General features: G+C 40.7%; 1 protein-coding gene across 1 annotated transcript in view; it reads left to right on the plus strand.

Moving 5' to 3' along the window:
- Window positions 1–22,713, plus strand: part of igsf3 (immunoglobulin superfamily, member 3) — a 106,555-nt gene that overhangs the window by 65,731 nt on the left and 18,111 nt on the right. The window contains exon 6 of the mRNA XM_088913438.1: window positions 3,553–3,957. Within this exon, the coding sequence (XP_088769564.1) occupies window positions 3,553–3,957 (405 nt within the window). The remainder of the gene's footprint in view (window positions 1–3,552; window positions 3,958–22,713) is intronic.

Consider the following 22,713-nt stretch of genomic DNA (forward strand, 5'->3'; position numbering starts at 1 on the left):
AACAAAAAAAAAAGATGGATAAAGCTCCATCCTGTTATTTTTAGGATTGAGCCCATTTTTATTTGTGTCATGCCAAACATGAACTTTTTTTATATTTACTACAGGCAAATGTCTCTAGAGGCTCAGCTTTACAAAATTCTGAGCTGCTGCGTATATTAGGGCTTCTTTTTTCATAAACTGCATAGCATTACAAGTGCCCTTTTAAATAAATTATCAGAAAAATAATAGTGTATATACAGCCTGCTCCAACTGCATTCACTGCTTTCATTTTTTACATAGTGACAGACTTACAGCTGTATATGCTGCAGTATTTTAACAGATTTGTGTCGTTCATGCAGGTCTTATCAGTTGGAGAAAAGAGACTTGAACAGGTGTAATCACTTTATATCTAAACCTTGCCGTTTAATATGTTTGATGTATCAGAGTCTGTAATGAACATGTCTTCAGACAAGGCTAGATTTCTAATGAAGGGAAGTCTGGAAGAGGTCAGAAGACTAAACCTATTGGATACAGCAGGGGCACCGTGGTTAGCATTGCTGCCTCTTAGCTCAGGTCCAGGGTTCAATTCTGCACCTGGGGTGCTGTCTGTGTGGAGTTTGCATGGGTTTCCTCTGGGTGCTCTGGTTTCCGCCCACAGTCTAAAAGCGTAATGTAGTCTTCCGGTGTCCCGTCCAGGATGTGTCTGCCCTTCCCTGTGCCCGTGATTTGCCGGGATAGGCTGCGGCTCCCGGCTCCCCCATGACCCTGAACTGGAAGAACGGACACATGGAGTGAGCAGATGCAGTCCTAATCACTTTGTTGACAAGCTCATTTAGAAATAGCTCAGTGTGGGATTTTGTGGGTGTCAGAAGCCCCACGTGTTGGCGTTAAGACGTTTTTTATTTTGAGGAGAACAGAATGTTCTGTGCATATTCCCTCCCAGGCTGGACTACAGAGCCTTTGAACAAAGTGTCAGTGCTCACTTGATGAAAGTGTGCAATGGGCAGGAGTACTGCTGAAATCATTTATTTTGTCAGAAGGCAGTTCAAGAAAATCCTAAACCCTGTCAGGAACTTGGCTTGAATTATACACAGGAATCCTCTTTCTCTATCAGATCTGAGAACTTCAGCTATTATTCCCCCCAGTGGAACCAGGGTTGCAGCAGCAAGCTAGTTACTTGTTCTCTCATCATATAGCAAGAAATCCGTGTTTCCAAATGCATTCTACTTGCTAATTGCTGTGTTCCTATCAGGCCTAAACACCTAAAGAACACATGAAAATAAGCACAAACCTAACTAAAATTATAGCCATGGCTGAATATTTGTTTGGGGCTAGATCTTGTGTTTTTCCTGTTTTCAAATTAAACCCCATTAAATAATTTGATTGAGCACCACATTTTCCCATCCCACCTTGCAGAAGTAGCTGTATTTCTTACCGTGCCTGTATAAAAGCAAAGAAAATGAGTTTCGAAGTCATGGAACGACAGAGTACTGTTTGAAATTTATAGAGAAGCAGCTTGCAAGCAGGAGCCGAAAAGTGAATGCCCCAAGTGTTTTGTAGCACGTTATTTTAAGTTCACGTTGTTTGTGTCAGAAATCCTGTCTCCACCTGGTTTACATCACAGACCTCAGATGGCTTCACAAAGAAGGCAGGATGAGGACAGGGAAGAGTGTGGAGCTCTGAATACATTTCTAGTCCAGCTTCATGAATTCCTGCAAGCCAGCTAGAGAACATACAGTACAGTTCACTGTCCTTAACTGGGTGTCAAAAGAAAATTCAATGCAGGAGCTATTGCAGCTCGTTCAGTTTAGGCTACAGGATGAGTGTCCAATTAAGGGAGAAACACACATGCCACTGTTTGTGGCGGCCTCTTTGGTGCTTGAGTTGTGGATTATATTAAAGCACCAGGGGCCTCGCAGAAGTAGCACAGAGCTTTCAGTCCTCACCTTCTTTGTTGTTTAATAGCAGGACTTGAAGCCATTTGACAAAGCCAGCGGCTGAGTTGGGTGCATTAAGATTCTTTCTCAGGTTTGCAAAAGGTGCTTTTCCAAGGGTCACTGGCAACAGAGGCTGCAGTCAAAATCTCCCTGTACTTCAGACTACAATTTGAAAAACTATTGGGTTTATAAAAAAGTATTTTTAGGTCAGACATGAAAGTTTCTAGTTAATGGCTGTAGATGATAATAATAATATTAATAATATTAATAATAATAATAATAATAATAATAATAATAATAATAAATGTGCTGAACATTTAATGGAGAATCATCTTTATAGAAAACAAAAATGTCACAAGAAATCTGACACAAGCATCACATTTACCAACAGGTTTTACTTAATGGCATCTTTCTGTGCTTTCTGTTTCTTCTCGTTTCCTTTCTCTCTTTTTCTCTCTTCCTGTGCAATATACTGTTTTTATTTTAGGCAGAATAAGTTATCTGTATTCAAGACTGATAGCAATTAAAATAAAGACATCTACTGTCGGAAGAGATTAACAAATTGCAACTGGCTGCTAAACTAATGGTTCTCTTAATCTGCTTAGGTATTTTGCTGTGTGATGAATGAATTGGTTTGTGTGCTTTAGGTCACCTTGCCCCTGTTATTGCCCCTTTGTAAACTGAAAATGTAGCAAAGGATTTTCGTAGAGAAGATCGGTAACATCTTTACACCCTTCAGCCTCAGCCTGGGATATTCTCATGAGGAAAAGTGAAGAGATTCGTGCTTGAATAGATCTGTGCTCCAAACAGAAGCTGCCAAAATCTGAGCCATCAGATATGAAATATGAATATAGAATATATGAAAGCCTAGAATATGAAAGCCGGGTGTACCTATATTCCACAACATATACAGCAGCAAGACATCATAACCTGTATTTGTTTAAAATTTTTAGTATACAAGTTTCTGTAATCTCATAAATTTTTTTTTGTATTCATGCTTTTACAAATACAAATTAATTACATTTGTATTTTTTCCAAATGTCTATGCACACAATGCAAAATATAGAAAAGCAAGATGCTTTTGTGTTAGTAGGCTACATAGCCTAAAGAGCCAAAATAAAACAGCCTTTTCCTCCAGTGTACACTGCCAGCATACTCCCAAGAGAAAGCTTGTAGTAAATCAGATTTTTCAGCATCATTAAGACAAATGAGTGAATATGGATGAACAGAAGAACTGCTGAAGTTCTAATGAATCCCTGACTTATCTCTTAGAGCATCTTAAGATGATGCTTCAGAGCCAGAAATCATTGGAGGGATAATCTGTCTTAATCGCTTAATGACAAGTGGCTCCAAGGAATTAGTGTAAATTATTATTTTAAAATTTTAACTACATTTTAAATTCTCAGGGAATGTGCTGGAAGTATCTTTATAAAATCTGTTGTGTTTTTCATGGCAGCTTTTTAAGGAGACAACGGATAATTTGAGTCTTCCTTGAAAGAAGTTTACCTTATAAAGTGGTTAATAAGCTTTTCCCAGACTCCAGGCTTTTCCCGGTGGTCATGCCGAACGGGGTGGAAGTGCGGTGACTACCGCATCGGAGTACTAACACTGCGATTTTGTTCTCTTAAACCCGCAGAATCCATGTTCTCCATCGTGGCCTCTTCTCGGACTCCAAGCGTGACCTACAACGATTCCTTTGACCTGCAGTGCATCGTCAAGCCCCGGTACAACCGCCTGGTGCCGGTCTCCGTGACCTGGCGCTTCCAGCCCGCCAACGGCACCGAGTTCCGCGACCTGGTCACCTTCACCCGCGACGGCACCCTGCAGTGGGGGGGGCAGCTGTCCGGTTTCGGCACCAGAACCACCATCGACAAGTCGGCCTCCAGCAGCAACTTCCGCCTTGGCGTGAGCCGGGCCAGCAGGCGGGAGTCGGGCACGTACCAGTGCTCCGCCGAGCTGTGGAGGAAGAACTACGACGGCACCTGGGCCAGAGTGACCAACCGCACCTCCAACCCGCTGGGCATCACGGTGATGAAGCCTGGTAAGTTCAGGAGTTACGCCTAGGATGCATTTAAAGACATAAGGACTTGGAGTTGGCTGGTTCTCTTCAGTGGATAAGGTCACAGTGGTGATTGCTTGATACCCCAGGCAAGAGACCAAGGTGCCTCACGAAACATGTTATTCTGTAACAGCAGTTTGATTTGACATAGGCCTTTGAAAAATGATGACACGATTCTGAACAGATCAGAAGATTAAAAAGAAAACAGAAGCCCAAATGCTGTGTATTCTTTGGTTATGACTTTCTGTTCTTTTTTTTTATTTTGCAATTTTGATTGTTCCTGTTGGGGCCCAAATCCGTCAGTGCCCTGTGCACATAATATCAGAATTTAATGAGATTGAGGCTGTTGACAGAAGAGTGTCAACAATGAAGCCACATAATTGTTATTTAGCGTGTATTTAACTGAGAAATTCACATTGCGCATTCCTGTTTCTTTAAGTAATGGATGTGCACTCATATATTTTCACAATCCCTTTATTGTACTTTTGTACATTTTCTATTGTGGCTTACAGCTTGAAATACCTGTTCACAAGACGGCGTGTATAAAATGTGAGTTACTCTTTTAATTTAGAGTGAGTGTTCAAAGTTTTTTTTAAATAAAATTGAATGCTCATGCCTTTTTTTGTGTGCTACGCTTCAAAATACTGTAATAATCTCTGAATTGATCATGAAGAGGGGGAAAAACGAGGCAATGATCTGACTAAAATAGCTAATTCATCCCACTCAAGTAGTGAAGCACCTTTGTTGGCTGTAAGAGGTGATCTTTAACTGTTGTCTCCAGGAAGATGGACATTAGCAACAGTGCACATATTTTGCAGTCAAATGTAAGGGTCTCATATGAGGAATGGAAGTACACTAAAACATTTAATGCAACAAATGATCATATTTTCTATTAAAAACCCACTATGGAAAAATGCATCTTTTCCCATTTTAAGCACTCCTGAGAAACGTGATTGGTAGTATTAACCTCTTGAAAAGCCCTGTCCCGCTCATGAAGGAGGTATAGTTATTGTGATTAAATTAGGCCAATATTACAACAAACAGAGGCCCACTTGTCAATCACATTACAGACCCAGTGCTTAATGACTCCAGTAAATGAAGGGAAAATAAAAAGGTAAAGAAGGGGAAACCTCAAACAAACAATGGAAGAGCTTGATTTAAAGTTTGTGATTAGCAAATGGGTTGAAGTTTTGCTTTAATACAAGCCTACAGTAGGTCATGCCAATGGGAAAGGGCAGTCTGTTATAAATAAAGAAAATTGTATTTTTTATGTTAATGTGAACCGGTAAAAAAAAACACAACTGAGCTCACAGGGTGTGAATCTGGCCTGCTTCTTTGCCGTAATAAGGCTGAACGTGCCCCATCACGTCAGGCTTTAAGACCTGAACGATGGTTATCGGGAAACGGTGCTTCATCCTAAGGGTCACAACCTCTACTTAGCACATGTAAGCAGTGATCTTCACCACACCCAGGGTCTGAGTCAGGCATGCTGCCCTTCCTGATCTGTATCGAGGATTTTAAATTCTGTCTAGAAAGCTGACTAGTTAAATCTGCAGATGATACAGAACTAGAGGGAGGGGCAGACAGAAATAATGACGAGGGAGTTACAAAATCACAGATTGGATAGACACATGACAAATACAATTATCAGTTATCCGTCCACACAGATTGTAGGAACATGCAGTACTTTACATGTAATGCATGAGTGATTCACAGCTGCATGCAAATGCAACATGAAAGGGCTTTCTATGTGTGTATACAGATTCTTCTTTGTCCTTATCCCATCCAGTATTAAAGCAGATGGATCATTTCTGTTTTTAGCAAAAGTTGGAATTTAAATCTAGAGAAGTTATGCTCAAGCTTAACAATACACTAGTAACACCTCGTAGGAGTATTGTGGTCCCTTTTGGCCACCAGACTGCAAAAATGATATGCGTTTTAGAAAGATTTCAATAGTCTTTCCTGGTCTCGGGGAACTGTCATATGCAGCCCAGTTATGAACCATTAATCTATTCAGGCTACAATAAAGGAAATGTAGAGGTTTGATTCAAGTACACTAGAACATAAGAGTATCGATGGGCTCAGTCTGTTTTGCTCATAGCAGAGCTATAGAGGTCTGGAACTGGCTTCCCAGCAGAGTGGTTGAGACCCGAACGCTGGGTCCCTTCGAGAAGCAGCGAGAAATTTTACATTCACTTACCTGCCGAACAACTCGGAGCGCGGGAAGGGTCACATGACCGCCCCTCGTCTCTCTTATTTTCCCAGCTACCGCGCCCTGTACGTGCTTTTGGTATATGACTCTGTGTGCAGTTTAACTGCGTTTTTTATGTTGTTTCATATTCGCCCTACGCCCTTCTCCTTCCTTATTCCTCATCTGATGCTTCCGCCTGCTGCCCCCTCCTTTCTTGTTCATTAATTGCTGTCGAGCTGTCAAGAGCCACCGCGTAGGCCAGACCAGGGCTGCTGCGTCTGACTTCATTTCCTCCTAATGGCATTGAGTGGAGACAATGAGCCGGTAATATATTCCCTCTGTACTGATACACTTCCCAACATGAGCGGAGTAATTAGGGGAGAGTGAGGGAGAGCTCATTTAATCCGGCCCCTCGGGACAGCCGGGAGAAGCCTCCGGGACAAGATAACGCTACCAGCTCTGCGCAGTTCAGCAATAAAAGAGATCATCGGCGGTGACTCGTTTTGGCCTGTTGTATTGAACTCTCCTGCAGATTAACGACCATGTTAATGTCTTGAAGTGATTTTCAGTGAACTCCAAGGTGTAATTTAAAAGGAAAGTGTTACCTGGTATCAATGCCCTTACAGTTTGCCAGAAAAGTGACCGTCTCTCTTTGGCGTTTCCAAATGGTTGGAAAAAGGTTATAATAGGTTGTATTTTGTCTATAATCTCTCTTCTTATTTGTGGAATTATTTTTTTCTTTTTTCTATTACATTTAGTAGACCGTCAGACACAAGTTAGAAAAGCTCAAAGCCAAGTATGAGGAGGTGTGATGGAGATGCTCTTGAGTACCCTGTAGGGGAAAATGCTGTTAGAGGAGTAGAGCATGCTAAATACCACGTGTCATGATCAGTTTTGAGAAGCATTATTTAACGCTTGTTTTTCAGTGGATTTCTTACTGTAATAACTATGGAAAACAGTTAATGAAATTAGTAGAAAGAAATTCAGGGCACTTATGATGGAATTTTCAAAAGTCAAAAGGCAGGTAAATGAATTTTCTGAAATTTCTGTTATTCAAACTCTTATTGCATTGTCTTAATCAAGTCGGTAATCATTATCTTGTGTTTTGTGTTCTTGACGAAAATGAAAAACAAAATAATTTCTATGAGGTCTTTGCTCATACTAGATACAGAACAGAAAATTCAGATGTTGGGACAACACAAATGAGACGTCAGACTACCAGAATGCTGTATATCGGAAAAACAATGAACTTGTACTGTATGTGTTCTGCCTTTAAAGACAAGGATGTATTGTATTTCAGTTTTCTGCCCCAAACTGATTAAAGTCAAGTAGTGCCAAATCTTTGAATATGACTGAATACTCCTCTGAGCTGGCTTGCTGTACTGTCTGTCTTTGTAGTGAAAATTCATATGCTTACAGCAGGTGCTGGGAAGAAGTTAAGTCTAACTCTAGAATTGGCTGCAGCTCAGGACTGAGTTTCTGGGAGCTCAGTGCGTTAAAGATTCAGAAGGCTTTTATATGCCAATCCTGAATTGACTTCTACAGCTGCCATTACAATTGTCTTTTTCAAGTGGAGCTTTGAAACTGAGCTCCTGTCTCTGGCCAACTCGCTATGACGATAAACAGCAACCTTGGACTTTGTGTGAGACAGGCCGAAATATCAATCCCATGATCTCCAGTTCCAAAACAATTTCTGTTATCCAGTTTGAGATGTCATGCTAGCTGGGCATTTCCCGAAGAACACTTCAGGCCAGCCTTGTACTCTAAATGAATCTTATTCATTGTAGAGTAAAAAAGTATTCATTGTAGAGGGAAAATTTGCAATACTTTTTTTAAAATAACCACTTAATGCAACCCGCCTGATGCAAGTTCACACTTCTAAGGTCTGTTTGAATGCGTACTCTGTATAACACTTCACCACACATTCAAAACCACCTTTTGTTTCTTTTGTTCCTTTCATATAACAGTCAGTAAACTAAACAGAAGAGTCAGTTAATAATCTAATTGGAAAAGGCACAAGCTGAATTGCATTGTGGTTTAAGCAGCTTTGTTTAGATGCACAGCTGTTAAACTAATTTCAGCAGCCCCTCATTAATTGCCTTTTGACCTGTGCTTTATTGCATCTCTGGAGTTTTAATGCAATATTAATACAATAATAATGCAGGTGGAATAACTTCAGTTGCATTCATTTTTGTTCAGTTTTCTATGTAGTCTTCAGAAATGAGACAGTCCCTTCGGAATGTTATTGGCCAGTGTAATTGTTCAAAGTTCACTAGTGCAAATGAATCTGTCTGTATTCCTTATAACATTCAATGCTCCCTGGTTTTCCTGCACACAGTGGTGGATCTTGTGCACAGTGCATTGCAGTAAGTGTAAGTTCCTCACACATTGTCAATGGAGCAATTGACAACGTTTCTGCTGAGTGTTCTGTTCGTCGGTGATCTGTACAAGTAAAACAGAGAGAATCAAGCAGCCTTTTCGTTTTCAGATTTTCTGGTCCGTCCCTTCCTGTTACTGGGATACAGGCCACGCGGGAGAGCCTTGCACTCTGACAGCCTGAGAGCCTCCCCTAGTGTAGATATTTGTTGTCTCTTCATAAAGCGTGAAGCCTACACAGTGTGTTATGGCAGCAGTTTATCAGCGTCTTTATCAACAACTACAGCGTCAGTAGACCTTGTTCAGTGTGTTTAGAAAACCTTACGGTCACTATTACAAACTAAAATAAAATCCAAAATGTTTTTTCTACAATAAATCAAAACTTAATTTATTCATCTAATTAGTGGCCATGATTATGCAGTACTTTGCACGGTTCTTTACAATTGCTTATAATTCTTCATTTGTAATTCTCTATAAATTAGCCTTCCATGGAAATTATTTTAAAAACTTGATACCCACTGAACAAATCTGATGTGAAGCACATGACAGCATCCTATATACAAACCTTTCTTTGAATTGAAAATGTGGTTTAAATATAATTGCTTTTTATACAGTGACAGTAATGCATATACTGTTTTGCTTGCATAGTTCATATCCATACCTATGTCAAATAGTTTAACTATTGTAGTTCAGGAGGGTAGCTGCGTCAGCATGCGTAGGCTGCAAAGGAACAAGTAATAGGTTTATTCCATGCTGAAAAAAAGAAGAAAGAGAACGCAACGTTTCGGCCGTGGAGCCTTCTTCAGGTGTGAACTCCTGAAGAAGGCTCCACGGCCGAAACGTTGTGTTCTTTCTTCTTTTTTTCAGCATGGAATAAACCTATTACTTGTTCCTAATTAACTATTGGTCATACACAAATGCCTTTTACTTTATTTTCCTTAAACACAATTGAATAAATTCAGAATAATTTTTAATCTACCCTACAAAGTTGCAGTTATTATCTGTGTCACTGAGAACTCTGTTTCAGCAGAAGATATCTTTCATTTGTATGCTATGTATGTGTAGTATTCAGTTTATATTCTGTATATGTGAATTCTGTGTGTATATGTGTATATTCTGTGTTCTGTATAAGCGTTTTCTCATGAACACGGAATATGAACCGTATTTTTTAATGAATGGGGTGTCTGGCCTTGTGGATAGCCCAGGTGCTATTGCTCCAAGTCAAGTATTTCATATTCTGAGGAGACATGAACTTTCATGATAAACTGCTGAAGTTCTGGACAGCTGCACACACTGGCTTGGGGTAGACAAGAGTTATATTTGTTACTTTTTGGAAGCGCAATATCTGCTAGAGCATGAGGGATTTGTCTTTTTAATTGCCCAAACAAAGTGATTTGTTTGAAGAATTAAAACGATAAATCCCTCACGCTCTCTCGAGTTTTGATAGATCAGCATTATATCTTCCTCCAGGTGCAGCAAAGGCCTGTATCCCCTATCGAGATCAGTCTGGGAATCGACTTCTCATTCTTCACAATCTGCGGGCCGCTGTTAACTTTCCTGATGTGCGGCTCACTTTCCCTGTCCCCGAGGCTGATGGCAAGAGAATCTGCCACACGCTTGCCACCTCCAATGACCCAGATACCGCCACCTTTTTCTTTCTGCTGCCTACCAAGTTGAACCTGACAAATAGCTCTGTCTGTCCCTTGGCTGGGAACAATGAAGTGAGGAAAAACCCTCAGCCCTCAATGTAAGGCAGTGGGCGTGCACTTTATATAATAGACTGGCCAAGAACCATCGGGTTTGTCATTATCATAGAGCAGTCTTGAATAAATATGTGGCACTCTGATCTTTTTAGAAGAACAGTAATTTCAGATATATTTCAACACGAGGGGCTTGTTTTCTGGAGTTAATAAACACATCCCGAAAGAATCTCATCTCGTAGACGTGATAGATAATAACGAAGTTGTAAAATCTACTAGTTAATAATAATATAAACATTCATTATACATTGTAATTGTTTTAAAAGAAGAAATTATGTTGAAGGCTTTTTTTTAAGCAAAAAGGAACTGAAAGCACTACGGTATAATAGAGTACCTTTACAAAAGAACCATTCTGAAAAAAACGAAAACAAAGAACAGAGAATTTATTTAGAAAATAATACTGGGTGCATAGTATTAGTAGCTTGATGGTTTTCCAGACCTTCACTTCTGAGCTCCAAGCACTGTAACTTCTGTTGCTTAATTTTGTTCCCATTCTGTTCCCCTGACACACACTGTGCTGTATATACAGTATATACTGTAGAGCTGTTGATGCAATTGTAAGAAACGTGCTATTACTTATTTAATGAGTAATTAAATATACTATGATAATTAGTACCAGGGTGGTAAAATGGGTACAGTGCCTTTCAAAAGTATGTAGATCCTTTCTTTGGTGTCCCATTTTGTGAAATTATGAAAAATGTACTATATATGCATCATTTAGACTTAATATTTTAATCAAAACCTGAGGCCTGAAACTGAAGTCTTCTGAGGATAAGATACTTTGCAGTAAGTGACCCTTGAACTCAATATTTAGTTGAAGCACCTTTGGCAGCAATTACAGCTACAAATCTTATTGGGTAAGTCTCTGCTAACTTCGCACAATAACTCAGGACACATTTTGCTCATTCTTCGTGGCAGATGTGTGCAAGCTCTCTCAACTTGCTTGGAGACTGCTTACAGACAGCAGTATTCTTTCGCCACTCAGTGTGACTTTCACCTTGTGCTTTGGGTCATTCTCCTGCTGAAAGGTGAGTTTTCATTCCCATTTTAGGTCTTTAAGAGACCAAAGCACATTTTCCTCTAAGATCTGCCTGCACTTTGCCCCATCTGTGTTCCTGTCGGTTTTGGCAAACGTCTCGGCCCCTGCTGATGAGAAGCAACCCCGTAGCCTAATGCTGCCAGCACCGTACACCATGCGTGACGTTAGGAATAGTGTTGGGTGGTGTGCTGTCAACTTTGGTTGTTTGAAGTTGATGTATCTTTTTGCACTTAGACCAGAATGTTCCAGTTCCATCTTATCTGACCACAAAACACAGTTTTGCCTCATGACTCTCATATCACTCATATACTTTGTTGTAAGTGCCATGCAGAGTTGGAGTTTTCTTTCAGTAATGGTTTCTTTCCTGCCACTCCGCCATACAGACCAGCTTTGACTCATGGACATTTCCTCCCATCTCAGCCACTGAACTCTGACTTTTTCAAAGTCGGTGTTGGCCTCACACTACCCTGCCAGTGTCTGGGCAGCACAATAAACCTTAGTAAGGGTTGATGGCTTTCAACAGCTTTTTCCCTGAGTTGTTTTGAAAGCTCCTTAGTCTGAAAGGTTGAATCTTTGCTTGAAATTCACTGCCCGACTTACAGAGACAGTTGTATTTTACATACAGTAGATGTGTGGAATTATGTGAACCACTATTATTGTAGACAAAAAGAGGTCACTCAACTAATTGTGTAGCTAATTAAGGTTAATTAAGGTTGTACTTAAATTAATTAAGCACTGCCACAAGCAGTGGGTTTGAACACTTATGCAACCATGTCTTTTCCATTTTTTCTTTAATGTTAATTATTTACATTTTGTTTTTGAATTTGTAGCGTTGGTTGTATATATAACGGATATCAATTGCTACTTCACAGTAGACCGCAGTAATTAAAGCAACAAAATGTGAAAATTGTGCTAGTGTCTGAATACTTTTGTAAGGCAATGTATATAGATAAATAGGTTAATAGGTAAACACATATTTATATAATAGGTGTTTGCTCAAGGAATAAGGAAGGAAGGGAAATATTTATGTTAGACTGTTGTCTATGTTTTACAATTGATGCTGTAAGAGATTACTGATCTGAGACCGAGTATGTCTTGTTCTTATTGCTACTGTAAATTAAAGTAATTGATGCAGAATAAGTCACTAGATTTTAAAGAAATCGGTTTTGCCCTTCTCTAGTTTTCACTGATTAACAGCTGCAAGGACAACAGAAAAAAGAGTAGAAACCTTTCAGTACAGTTCAACAAAGAGGATGTCAGAAGAGGCAGCAACAAATAAATGGGGCTGATTTTGCGTTCAAAGGCAGCGTAGCGCAGAATAGTGCAGCCTGTTGCTTTATACTTCCACCATCTTCTGTTTCATTTGCTGCTCCTGGGAGAAATTCTCTTCTTGCAGTTTTCCCAAGCCCCCGTGACTCTCGCGCTGCACAAGTTCACAAGGACTGCGTCAGCTCGCGTCTACTCATCTTCCTTTTCATCTCATCAGATGATTTGCCTGGAGCTTCCTTGTGTTTTACTGGAGTGATTTTTTTAGCAAGAGCCTGTCACGCACACAGATCTTCACATTCGTCTGCAGCGAAGCGGGAGCCAAATTCATTGAACTCAATTAAGGTCTCCTCAAGATCTCTGTGACACCCTTCTTTAATCTTCAACTGAAGTTTGTTTGTTCTGCGCGCGGCCTGCGTCGGTTGGCAACAGTACCCCCACTAAAGCACCTTGTTCTACTCTTCTGCAGATCTGAATGTAACACCTGGCTTTATGTCTTAGCAGTAAGTTTTAAATTTAAACGTTTTCACTCTTATTTGCTCAACATTCACCCTTATTCTGGGTGTATGACCTGACTTACTGTATGAACTGCTAAATTACAAGATGTAGTTCAAAATTAAATACTACGTATGCAAAGAGTATTCTTTTCCCTCTTCAATCATATTTTCACTCTGGAGTCCTATGTATTGCTTACATCTATTGTATGTTTACTCCGATGTCCACCCCATACACAAAAGTAGACAGCTACAACATTTGCTTCCAAGACTACTGTTTTAAATTATTTCATTTTAGTATTCATTTTAGTATCTAATACTTGAGAAAAGACATATTCATGACTTTTAACAATAAAATTGGCACACAGTACATATATCACTAAATTAGTATTTCCAGCTGGGTCAACTGCAGAAATACTCTAAAAATATTTTAGAGGTGGTAACAAGGGCAGACTTAACAACATGCTGATCAGTGTATTCTTTTAAAGCCTCTTATGGCTTGCTCACTTTTTGCAAATGGGTAAAATTAAGAATATAAAGGCTAATTTTCAGCATGCCTGTTATATCATTGAAATACATTAAATAATGATACCAGAGATAGCTGCTCAATATTTATGAAGTGATTTCCCAAATTAACTCTGTGGCTGAGATTTAGAAAAGAAAAGGCCTAATCTCCGTGGTAACAGTAATGAGGGCCAGAGAAGCACATCTGAGCCCACAGACCAAGATATTTATCATGTTCTGTCATAGTGGATGAAGGGGAATTCAGGAGAGGAAAATGTGTGTACTCATTAGATTGGTCCAAGGTGTACATTAACATAAAAAAGGTTTTCTTTCTCTGTACAGTGTATCATTTGTTGAAATATGCAAAGGAGTGAAGAATTTAACACTGCTTGCAAAATTTATGAACACTCCTATTAGAAGCTAGTGATCTTTTTGTCTTCTTCTAATGTACTCAGTGTGTTTTTCTGATGTTTACAAGCATGGAAAAGGAATTTGTGTCACACTATTGGTGTTTAGTATATCTGGCTAGCAGTGTATCGTAGTGTCTCTAGTTATGATAAATTGTATCTAGTGTATGGCCTTCAGTGTTAGAATGGAGATGGACCTTTCAAATTTCCTTGCTTCCAGAATGTAACCTTTTTATCTTTCAACTGAAGGGGGACACTGTTGGCTTCACTTCATAAGACTCAATCTGTACTTCTTATTTTTGATTTTGGATACTTGATTTTGTAAATAATCCAAAAACTACAGTATATTCTGGGGGCCATTAAAACACATCATGTCAAATTTTGCCAAATGAGAATAAAATACATGTTGATTTAAGTTTTAATCAGCAGCATGGATTGTAAATAACCCTGGTGCACATATGACACATTAATGTTCAAACTGCTATCAGATCAGAGGGGATTATTACCAAAGGAGCACATTTGTATCCCATGAACACCTCCATCTCATATATCCTCAATGTGCTTCTAATAATATGAACACCTGATGTAGCACTGTCGTTATTTCTCTTTGATTCCCTCTATCTTTCTCAGTAATAATATTTTCTCGCCAAGAAGAGTTCAGCAAGTGTACACATTATGCGCACGATTTCTCTCAGAAGAGCTCTGTTGGGTTCCTGGGCAACAGCCCATTCCAGAAATGATCTTACCCCGCCTGAAATCTAGAAAGTACAGAGATTTGGGTAATGGACCTGGCATTTTGGTGTAGCGTAGTTCCCCTCTATCCAGGGAGTGGCGCTGTGTCAAGGCTCTGACCAACCCTCTGATCAAATGCTGGCAAAGCCAGAGCAGGGAAACACGCAGTCTACGTGCCAGGTCAACAGCTGTGCGATGCCAGAAAAGTCAGACACACGTTCTCAGCACCTTCAAGTAAAACGTATTTCTCTCAAACGGTGTCTTATAGAGGAACTGCAGTCCCAGTTTCTCAGACTGGCTATTAAATTTTGTTAACAATCTAAATTCATTGAAGTTATAGAAAAAATGTACGAATTTCGAATTAAGCACAAAATCGTGAACTGCTAATATACTATATATAAGTACTATGTCACCATGCTGTCGCAAACTCGCTTTTGAGTTCCCACGAATTGCGACATGATGCGGCCCTTCCTGCTCACTAGTTTCCATAATGATTAATGTAATGTGATGCACGAGCAAACAAGTACAGGTTGTGCAGCAGACATTTCACTACAGACATGTTCCAGCATGATCTGCATGCAGAGTTAACAAGTAAGTAGTATTTTTCCGCAAAACCATCTAAAAATCAAGAGCAATATTTCTCTTGGATTAAAAGAGCTGTATTCAAAAACCTGCTTGTTTACAGTGTCATAGGGCCACACATGTCAACAGAAGTCTTGGTGTTGCCTTGTTCTGAATTGCAGAACATGGCGCTGCACATCCCTGGAAATTTAATCTATTCTGTGGTGTAAATTGGAGGTTTTACAAGTTACTGTGTACATTTTACTGTGATTGCGGTTTGAAGTGCGCTCATCAAGGCCGATTCTTTCTAACCCGAAATATGAAAATATCGCTGCAGTTCCCCTTTAACTGAGTCGTGTGGTCAAGGAGCCATCGATAAACACCGTGATTTCCACCCAAACTGTACTGCAGCCCACACCACCTCAGTTCCACCTCCAAACCACCTGTGTGACACAGTATGGAAGGTATCTCTCCCCGTATCTTGCGGTACCTCTCTGCCTGCCCCCTGTGGCTTGAGCGTAAGGACTCATCTGTGATGCCTTTGTGCGCAGCCATGACAGGAGGCTATTCCAGTCATTCTGCCCTCGCTGGCCGGTGAAGCTCCTGCCCCTCAGCCGCCTGTCTTGCTGAATGGGAGCTCACTGGGAGCGATTGCATGTACCAAGCCGGCGTAGGGGTGGTGACCCCAGGCTGTCCCGGCCCCTGAAGGTCAGGAGGGAACCCCACTGAATGTAATTAGTTTGCACCTAGACGTCCGGAGAACGTGGACGTGGACATTCTTGCCTTCTACCTTGCAGTATTTTGATTCGGCTGTGACTGGCAAAACGCGGCACAGTTCACTTCACTTTTCGTATCTTCGGTCGCGGGTGCAGTAAGACGTGAAGTCAAATCCTCCACATTCGCAGGGAAACAGAACATTCTGTCATTGCAGTGTGCTACAGTTGTTTTCCTGTTTATTTAAAGGGTTGTTTGGAAATTAAGGGAACAAGGTGGTTTTTACGGATACGCTGTGGAAAATATACTTCTGGGGAAAACAAAACTGGCCTCAGTATCATTTGTTGTATTTATCTCTCATCAGACTAGGTACTGTGAGAAGCTTTCTTGAACTTACATTTACTTCAGTTACCAGTCACTGCCTGTTCCTGCACTTCGTTTACCCTGTTTTAGAACTAGGATTCTAGATCTTTAAAAAGTAAATATGTAATATGCATGTATAGTCAAAAAGTCTTTAAAAAATTAATATTGTGAAGCAGGGAGAGGGAAAGAAAAGGGAGAAAAAGAAAGCAAGAGACGTCTTTGAGGTTACAGCTGTTGGAAAACTCCTCTTATACTCTCTGTCCTGGAGGGAAAAGGCCTCCTTGAACATCACTCACCCATCCTGTAGTCTAAGGCTTGCTATGTGTTTCACAGCTCCTGATGAGGGATTATGAGACACTATAAAGAATTAACTTCACTGTTGTCTAATCCAGAGGACAGATAATTATCTTTATTTTAGACATGAACTGGTCCCTGGGAGCGAATATGAAGTACTGTAATTAAAAGAAAAGTAAAGTTTCTCTGTAGATAAAAAAAATAGATAAAACTTTAATGACATGAGACTAGAAGTACTAGACTTGTCCACCTGAAATGTTTCAGCTTATATTGTACAGTAGTTAATAAAAAATTATTTATACTCTTTTTTTCTAGCCTCCTGGTATATTAAGTTCTCACTTTTAACAGAATGATAATTCTACAGTGAGGTATCAGTGAGCTAAAAAGCTGTTTTTGCATCAGTCAGCTTTGACAGAATAAGATGGAATGGGTTGTCAGGACCGTGTTTATTGTAATCAGCTCAGCAACAGTCAGCTCAGACTGGTAGAAGACAGACATGTAGAGCTGTTCATGCTGTCGATTAACCATCTGCTGAAGACAAGTGAATCTTGACTTTTACACTATTTTACACTATTAATAGTAATTTAAACTATTACACTGATCATGTAAACATGCATCATTTTTAGTATTGTATATAAAAAATCTGAAGCAAACTTAATGAATGTCTACACCTACTGATGTTTAAACACCTACGTGTATTTCACTGAATAAATGTTTCCTCATATTCCTCCAGCTTCAAATCAGTATTAGGAAATGAAATGAAAATGAATGTGAAAGCCTTCTGAAAGCTATTCAATTCTCTAGTGTAAACGCTTTACTACAGAAACATTGCAATTTTATGGTCAGCTCAAAATAAAACTTACTTGTCAATCGTTTTATTGTTTTCCCGTATTCAACTTAGCCATTCCTTTGTTGAGTATTATTGTTATTCTGTTTCTATAAGATCTTCTTCCATTGTGTCTGATAGAGCTATTAGAGTCCCCCCCAGATGAGTAATCACTTCAGGAGTGACAGCATCACTACTGCCATGCTGCAAGGCTTTCTGTATCACATCCGCTTCGTGGTCAGTTCCTGCTACAGTAAGTTCACTCAAGCCCTGCCACTTCTGGACGTGGAGCGTACCCCAGAGGTACCCAGCTGTGCCAGTGGTTGTCCTGCAATATGTACATTATCAAGGTTGCTGTTCAGATAGGCTGGCATGGTGGCACCGTGGTCAGTATTGCTGGAGCCCTGAGTGCCCTGGGTTTGATTCCTGGAGTGCTGCAGTGAGTATTTCTGTTCTTCCCATATTCAGGTGGGTTTCTTCCAGTGTTCTCCCACGGTCAAAAGCCATGTTAGTAGGTTAATTGGTTTGTGGTGTGACTGTGCATGTCTTTGTGCCCTGCGATGGACTGGTTAAACTGGTTACGAAATGGATGGATAGATGCTGTTGAAATAGTTTTGCTCAGTCTCCTCTTCTAAACCATCTTCCCGTTATCAAGCGCAGTGCTTGCTGCCGAGTCTGCAAGCTTGTGAATTGTCCGTCTATTAGCTGTTATTGGATTCTTTGCTTCTTGGCTGTTCAGAGGTTGTTTGTGATATTAAATTTTCACCTGGTTACTCGATCATCATTTGCATTAATTTCAGAAAAATCCTTGAGCTAAAGTTAGCAGCAGAATTTTCTAGGCAAGTCTGACTGTGTGTTAGTTATTAGTTTGTTCATAAAGTTTCTGTTCAAAACAGAAGTGCCAAGTCTAGAGAAAAAAATCACAGAATGAGGTGGGTTTAACTCAATAGCCTGAACAGCTGACCAGTGTCATTCCCGATGGTACATAGCCATGACACTGATTCAAGTTTGTTGTTCATTCAGAGATGGTGATACAGAGCAGGTGGCAAGTGGCTTTAATCGATTCAGTCTCTCTTGAAGATCTGGTATCCTCCTGCTGTAATCCACTTAAACTGAGTGGTTTCTAAGCCTTTGTGCATGTGCTGATCAACTGTGCATTGCATGAACTATTTCAACTCACAATTGCAGCTTGCTTGTAGCCCTACGCCTGGTAGTATGGGTCAGCAATTGATCAGCTCTATATTAATATAGGCATGAAGATTTTCTTTGTTTAATTCATTCTCTCGGGATTTGCCAATATCTATTGCACCAACCCTATAGCCTCAAGAGAGCTCTCAGCAGCCAAACAAAGATGGGCCTGGTCATAGTAACAAGATATACGATATGCAGCCATATCACTCTGCAACTCACAACTGGCAACCCACTGAAGCTCAGCAGGTGTGAGCCTGGTCAGTACCTGGATGGGAGACCTCCTGGGAAAAACTAAGGTTGCTGCTGGAAGAGGTGTTAGTGGGGCCAGCAGGGGGTACTCACCCTGCGGACCACGTGGGTCCTAATGCCCCAGTGTAGTGACACTATACTGTAAACAGGCGCCGTCCTTCGGACGAGACATAAAACTGAGGTCCTGACTCTCTGTGGTCATTAAAAATCCCCGAGCGTTTCTTGAAAAGAGTAGGGGTGTTACCCCGGTGTCCTGGCCAAATTTCCTGTTGACCCTTACCAATCATGGCCTTCTAATAATCCCCATCTATGAATTGGCTTCATTACTCTGCTCTCCTCCCCACTGATAGCTGATGTGTGGTGAGTGTACTGGCGCACTATGGCTGCTGTCACATCATCCAGGTGGGGCTGCAGACTGGTGGTGGGGGGGATCCCCAATACTTGTAAAGCATTTTGAGTGGAGTGTCCAGAAAAGCACTATATAAGTGTAAGCAATTATTATTATTATTATTATTAAGATGGGAAATGTCCAGAGGACACCTGCTGCAGTGCATAGTGCTGGTAGACCAGTAGGTGGCACTCTTCCTTCTTGACCAGAATTTCCAGACCAGCGCCCCTTTATGGTGACGGAGGCTGTAGGAGGATCCAATTTTCAAGTGAGACATTAAACTGCATACAGTACCTGTACAGTTAAATTAAAGACTCTCTGGTGGAACCCCAGGGTCCAGACTGAATTACACTCTGGGCTCAGATGCTCTGACCCACCTAATGTCCCTCCTTGAGTCAACTGGTGAAGCAGGTTCTGCTTCTCTGCTTGATCTGCTGTTCAGTAGGGCTGTTGACGCACAATGGCTGTCGCCTGTCCCTGTGATTGTTCCTGTAGTGGGTCCCTCCCTTTTGTAAAGCACTTTAATTACTAGATAAATACAAGGAATTTGAAAATTTACATTTTCTTTCTTTTTCTCACATAGAAATAGCTTTAAAATGATCAAGTTGCTAATTTTACACGCACATGTACTGTGTTATATCATGCTAAAACAAAACTTTTTATCACCACACACAGATGGTTGACCCCATTTTCACAACACAGTTGAAATCCTTTTAAACTGCGGACTAGAGACTTCAGACTTGAAACTCATTTCTTTTAACGAGCCTCGGCTCTCTTGCTAGTTTTCTCATTTTGCTGTTGCTTTATTCCTCATGAAACATGATGAACCATGTAAGTACTTTGCCCTTGTCGCTGATTACAGCTCTGAGTTTCTCCAACATTTTTCTCTACATCCTGATCATTTTCTTTAATCCCAGAGATGCCTGTCACTTCCTCTGGGGTGATTGATCATTTTTATCAATATTCTCTTCCGTAGCACAGTTAAACCATTGATATTCTCCCAGCAACAAGCCTGTTTCACAATGGGGAATTCGTGCTTACCACTGAGAAAGGGCTCTTTGTCAAAGCTGTAATTTTTAGACAGGGGAAAACTATTTTTTGAAAGTAATTAATATCCCTACATTGGAGTTGGAGTCGGCAGCACAGTGACACATTGCTGCCTCACAGCACCGGGGCCCTGGTTTCAGGTCCTGGGGTGTTCTCTGCGTGGGCTGGAGTTTGTATGTTTCCTCCAGGTGCTCCAGTTTCATCCCACAGTCAAAAGACATGCTGCTGGAATAATTGGCATCTGGGAAAATGGCCCCTGGTGCCCGTGCGTGTGCCCGTGCGTGTGCCGTGAGTGCCTGTGTATGCATGCGTGTGTGTGTTACGCTCTGTGATGGACTGGCGTCCCGTCCCGTCCAGAGAATATGCAGTCCTGTGCCTGCTGTGAGAGGCTCTGGCTCCCCTGTGACCCTGTTCTGGATAATCATGGAATGTGTGCATCTTGAATGAGAGGTAGCATTAAAAAAAAATCGCTTTGAATGAACTGACTGAAGAACCTACAGTACAGAGTGGGCTGATGGCAAATTAAAAGCAGAGGTGGACATTTTGAATCAAGTTAATAAAAAGATCGGCCTTCACACATGTCATAGGCCCACATGACAAAGCTGGCACACACTCCACAGCACCTAGTGTACGTGTCAACACTGCCAGCTTGCCCCTGCCCTAGTCTCTCATGTTACATGGTCTGTCCTGTTCCTTTGGATCCCCTCTGGGATTCTAGTTCTTCTCCATGGTTTCCCTCTCAGGGAAGACTGCACAGTCCTCCCACTTCCAGGCTGCTCTGCTCACACACCCATTAATCACCTGGCACTGGGGTGCCCAGTTCACCCTTCCTCACTCACAGACTCAGCTCTTTCTCTCAACGCCACCTCCCGCTACCTCACAGCCTAAAACAAGCACAATGAGAACATTTTGTAAAACTCTGGTTCCCCATACATTGCAGTGGGGCGCACTCCCTTTCTTGAAAATCCTTGAAACGATCCGAGATTAGCTCCCGTAGTGTTAGTTCTTGCCCTACGAGCTTAACACTTTCAGAAGGGATTCCATCACCTCCTGTGGGATTGTGCCTCTTTATACGTTGGATGGCTTTCATCAGCCCCTTAAGTGTTGGCAGAGTTCAAGGCTCGTGTCTAATTGGGTGTTGTGGGATGGAACTGAAAATAGCATTACTGATGATGGGTTTTTGACTGGAATTGGAGGATTGAAGAATTTAAGTACTTTTGTTGAGAAGTGTCTGACATCATTTAGTGAGTTTGACCCACCTAACTTGTTTGGTAGTTAGTAGCTACTGTATTTGATCCAGATCTCAGAGAGAAACTGTCACTCATTGCCCCCTCTCACACACGCACGCCCACGCACACACACCCCTCCCAATATTATTGTTCCAACCGTTTAGAACTTTCAGAAAGGATACGAGGAAAGGAATTTAAACACAAGGTTTTGACATTACTTGCTAGTAGCTAAAAATCTTTAGTTTATGATGTTTATGTTTTTAAGCACAACGACTGCGTGGAAATTGTGTGGCTGCTTGTTTGTGTAGAACAACAGACCCAGTGGCTTTTTAGGCACAGAGCCAAAAGCTGAATCCAAGCAGAATCCACCCACTGGTTCTGTACTTCTATCAGGGCAAAAAGACCTCAGAGAAGTATATATGCAAGCTTACACTTAAAAATTACAGAAATAAAAAATCTGTTGTAACAGGCTAAAAAATAGATGAAAACTTGTTTATAAAAGGTTGTACATTTGTTGGATTATCAGAAATGTCTAAGAAATTATTTGTTTTGATTTCTTCCCATGTGAGAAGACAAGGATTCTTTTGTAAACCTTTTTAGTTGGGGTGTTATGCTTTGTAAATTTTTTAAATATCTGTTCTGGCCAATTAATTGTAAATATTTTTTAAAAAAATCTTGAATTGTTTCTATGGGATTGGGTAGTCAACATGACTGAGAGTTTGAAAACGAGCAAAAAAAGTAAAGCTCCGAAAATTTAGTTTGCTAGATTTCCAGAGGTTTCTAGGTTGCCAGATTTTTTTTTTAATTTGGAAAAGTTTCTTGAATCCACAAATTTCATCAGGTAGGCTTTGACAGAGTTTACACACCACTTAGAAACCAGCTTCTTTCACGATTGTCAAGAGAAAGCAACACAGCATCTCAAATCCCACACATTCTTCCTGGTTCAGAGATGGGAGGCGTAGTGTACTGCATCTATAAAGTGGGCTTAAATCCTTCTCATGCCAGAAAGCTATGGGTTTTAAGCTTTCAAACAACTACGAGCGCTGGAGATCTGTTCCTTCAGCAGTAATGACATGATATGGATGATATAATGATATAAATAGATAT

This window comes from Atractosteus spatula, chromosome 4 (assembly GCF_055471065.1).
Source record: "Atractosteus spatula isolate fAtrSpa1 chromosome 4, fAtrSpa1.hap1, whole genome shotgun sequence".
Taxonomy (NCBI): Eukaryota; Metazoa; Chordata; class Actinopteri; order Semionotiformes; family Lepisosteidae; genus Atractosteus; species Atractosteus spatula.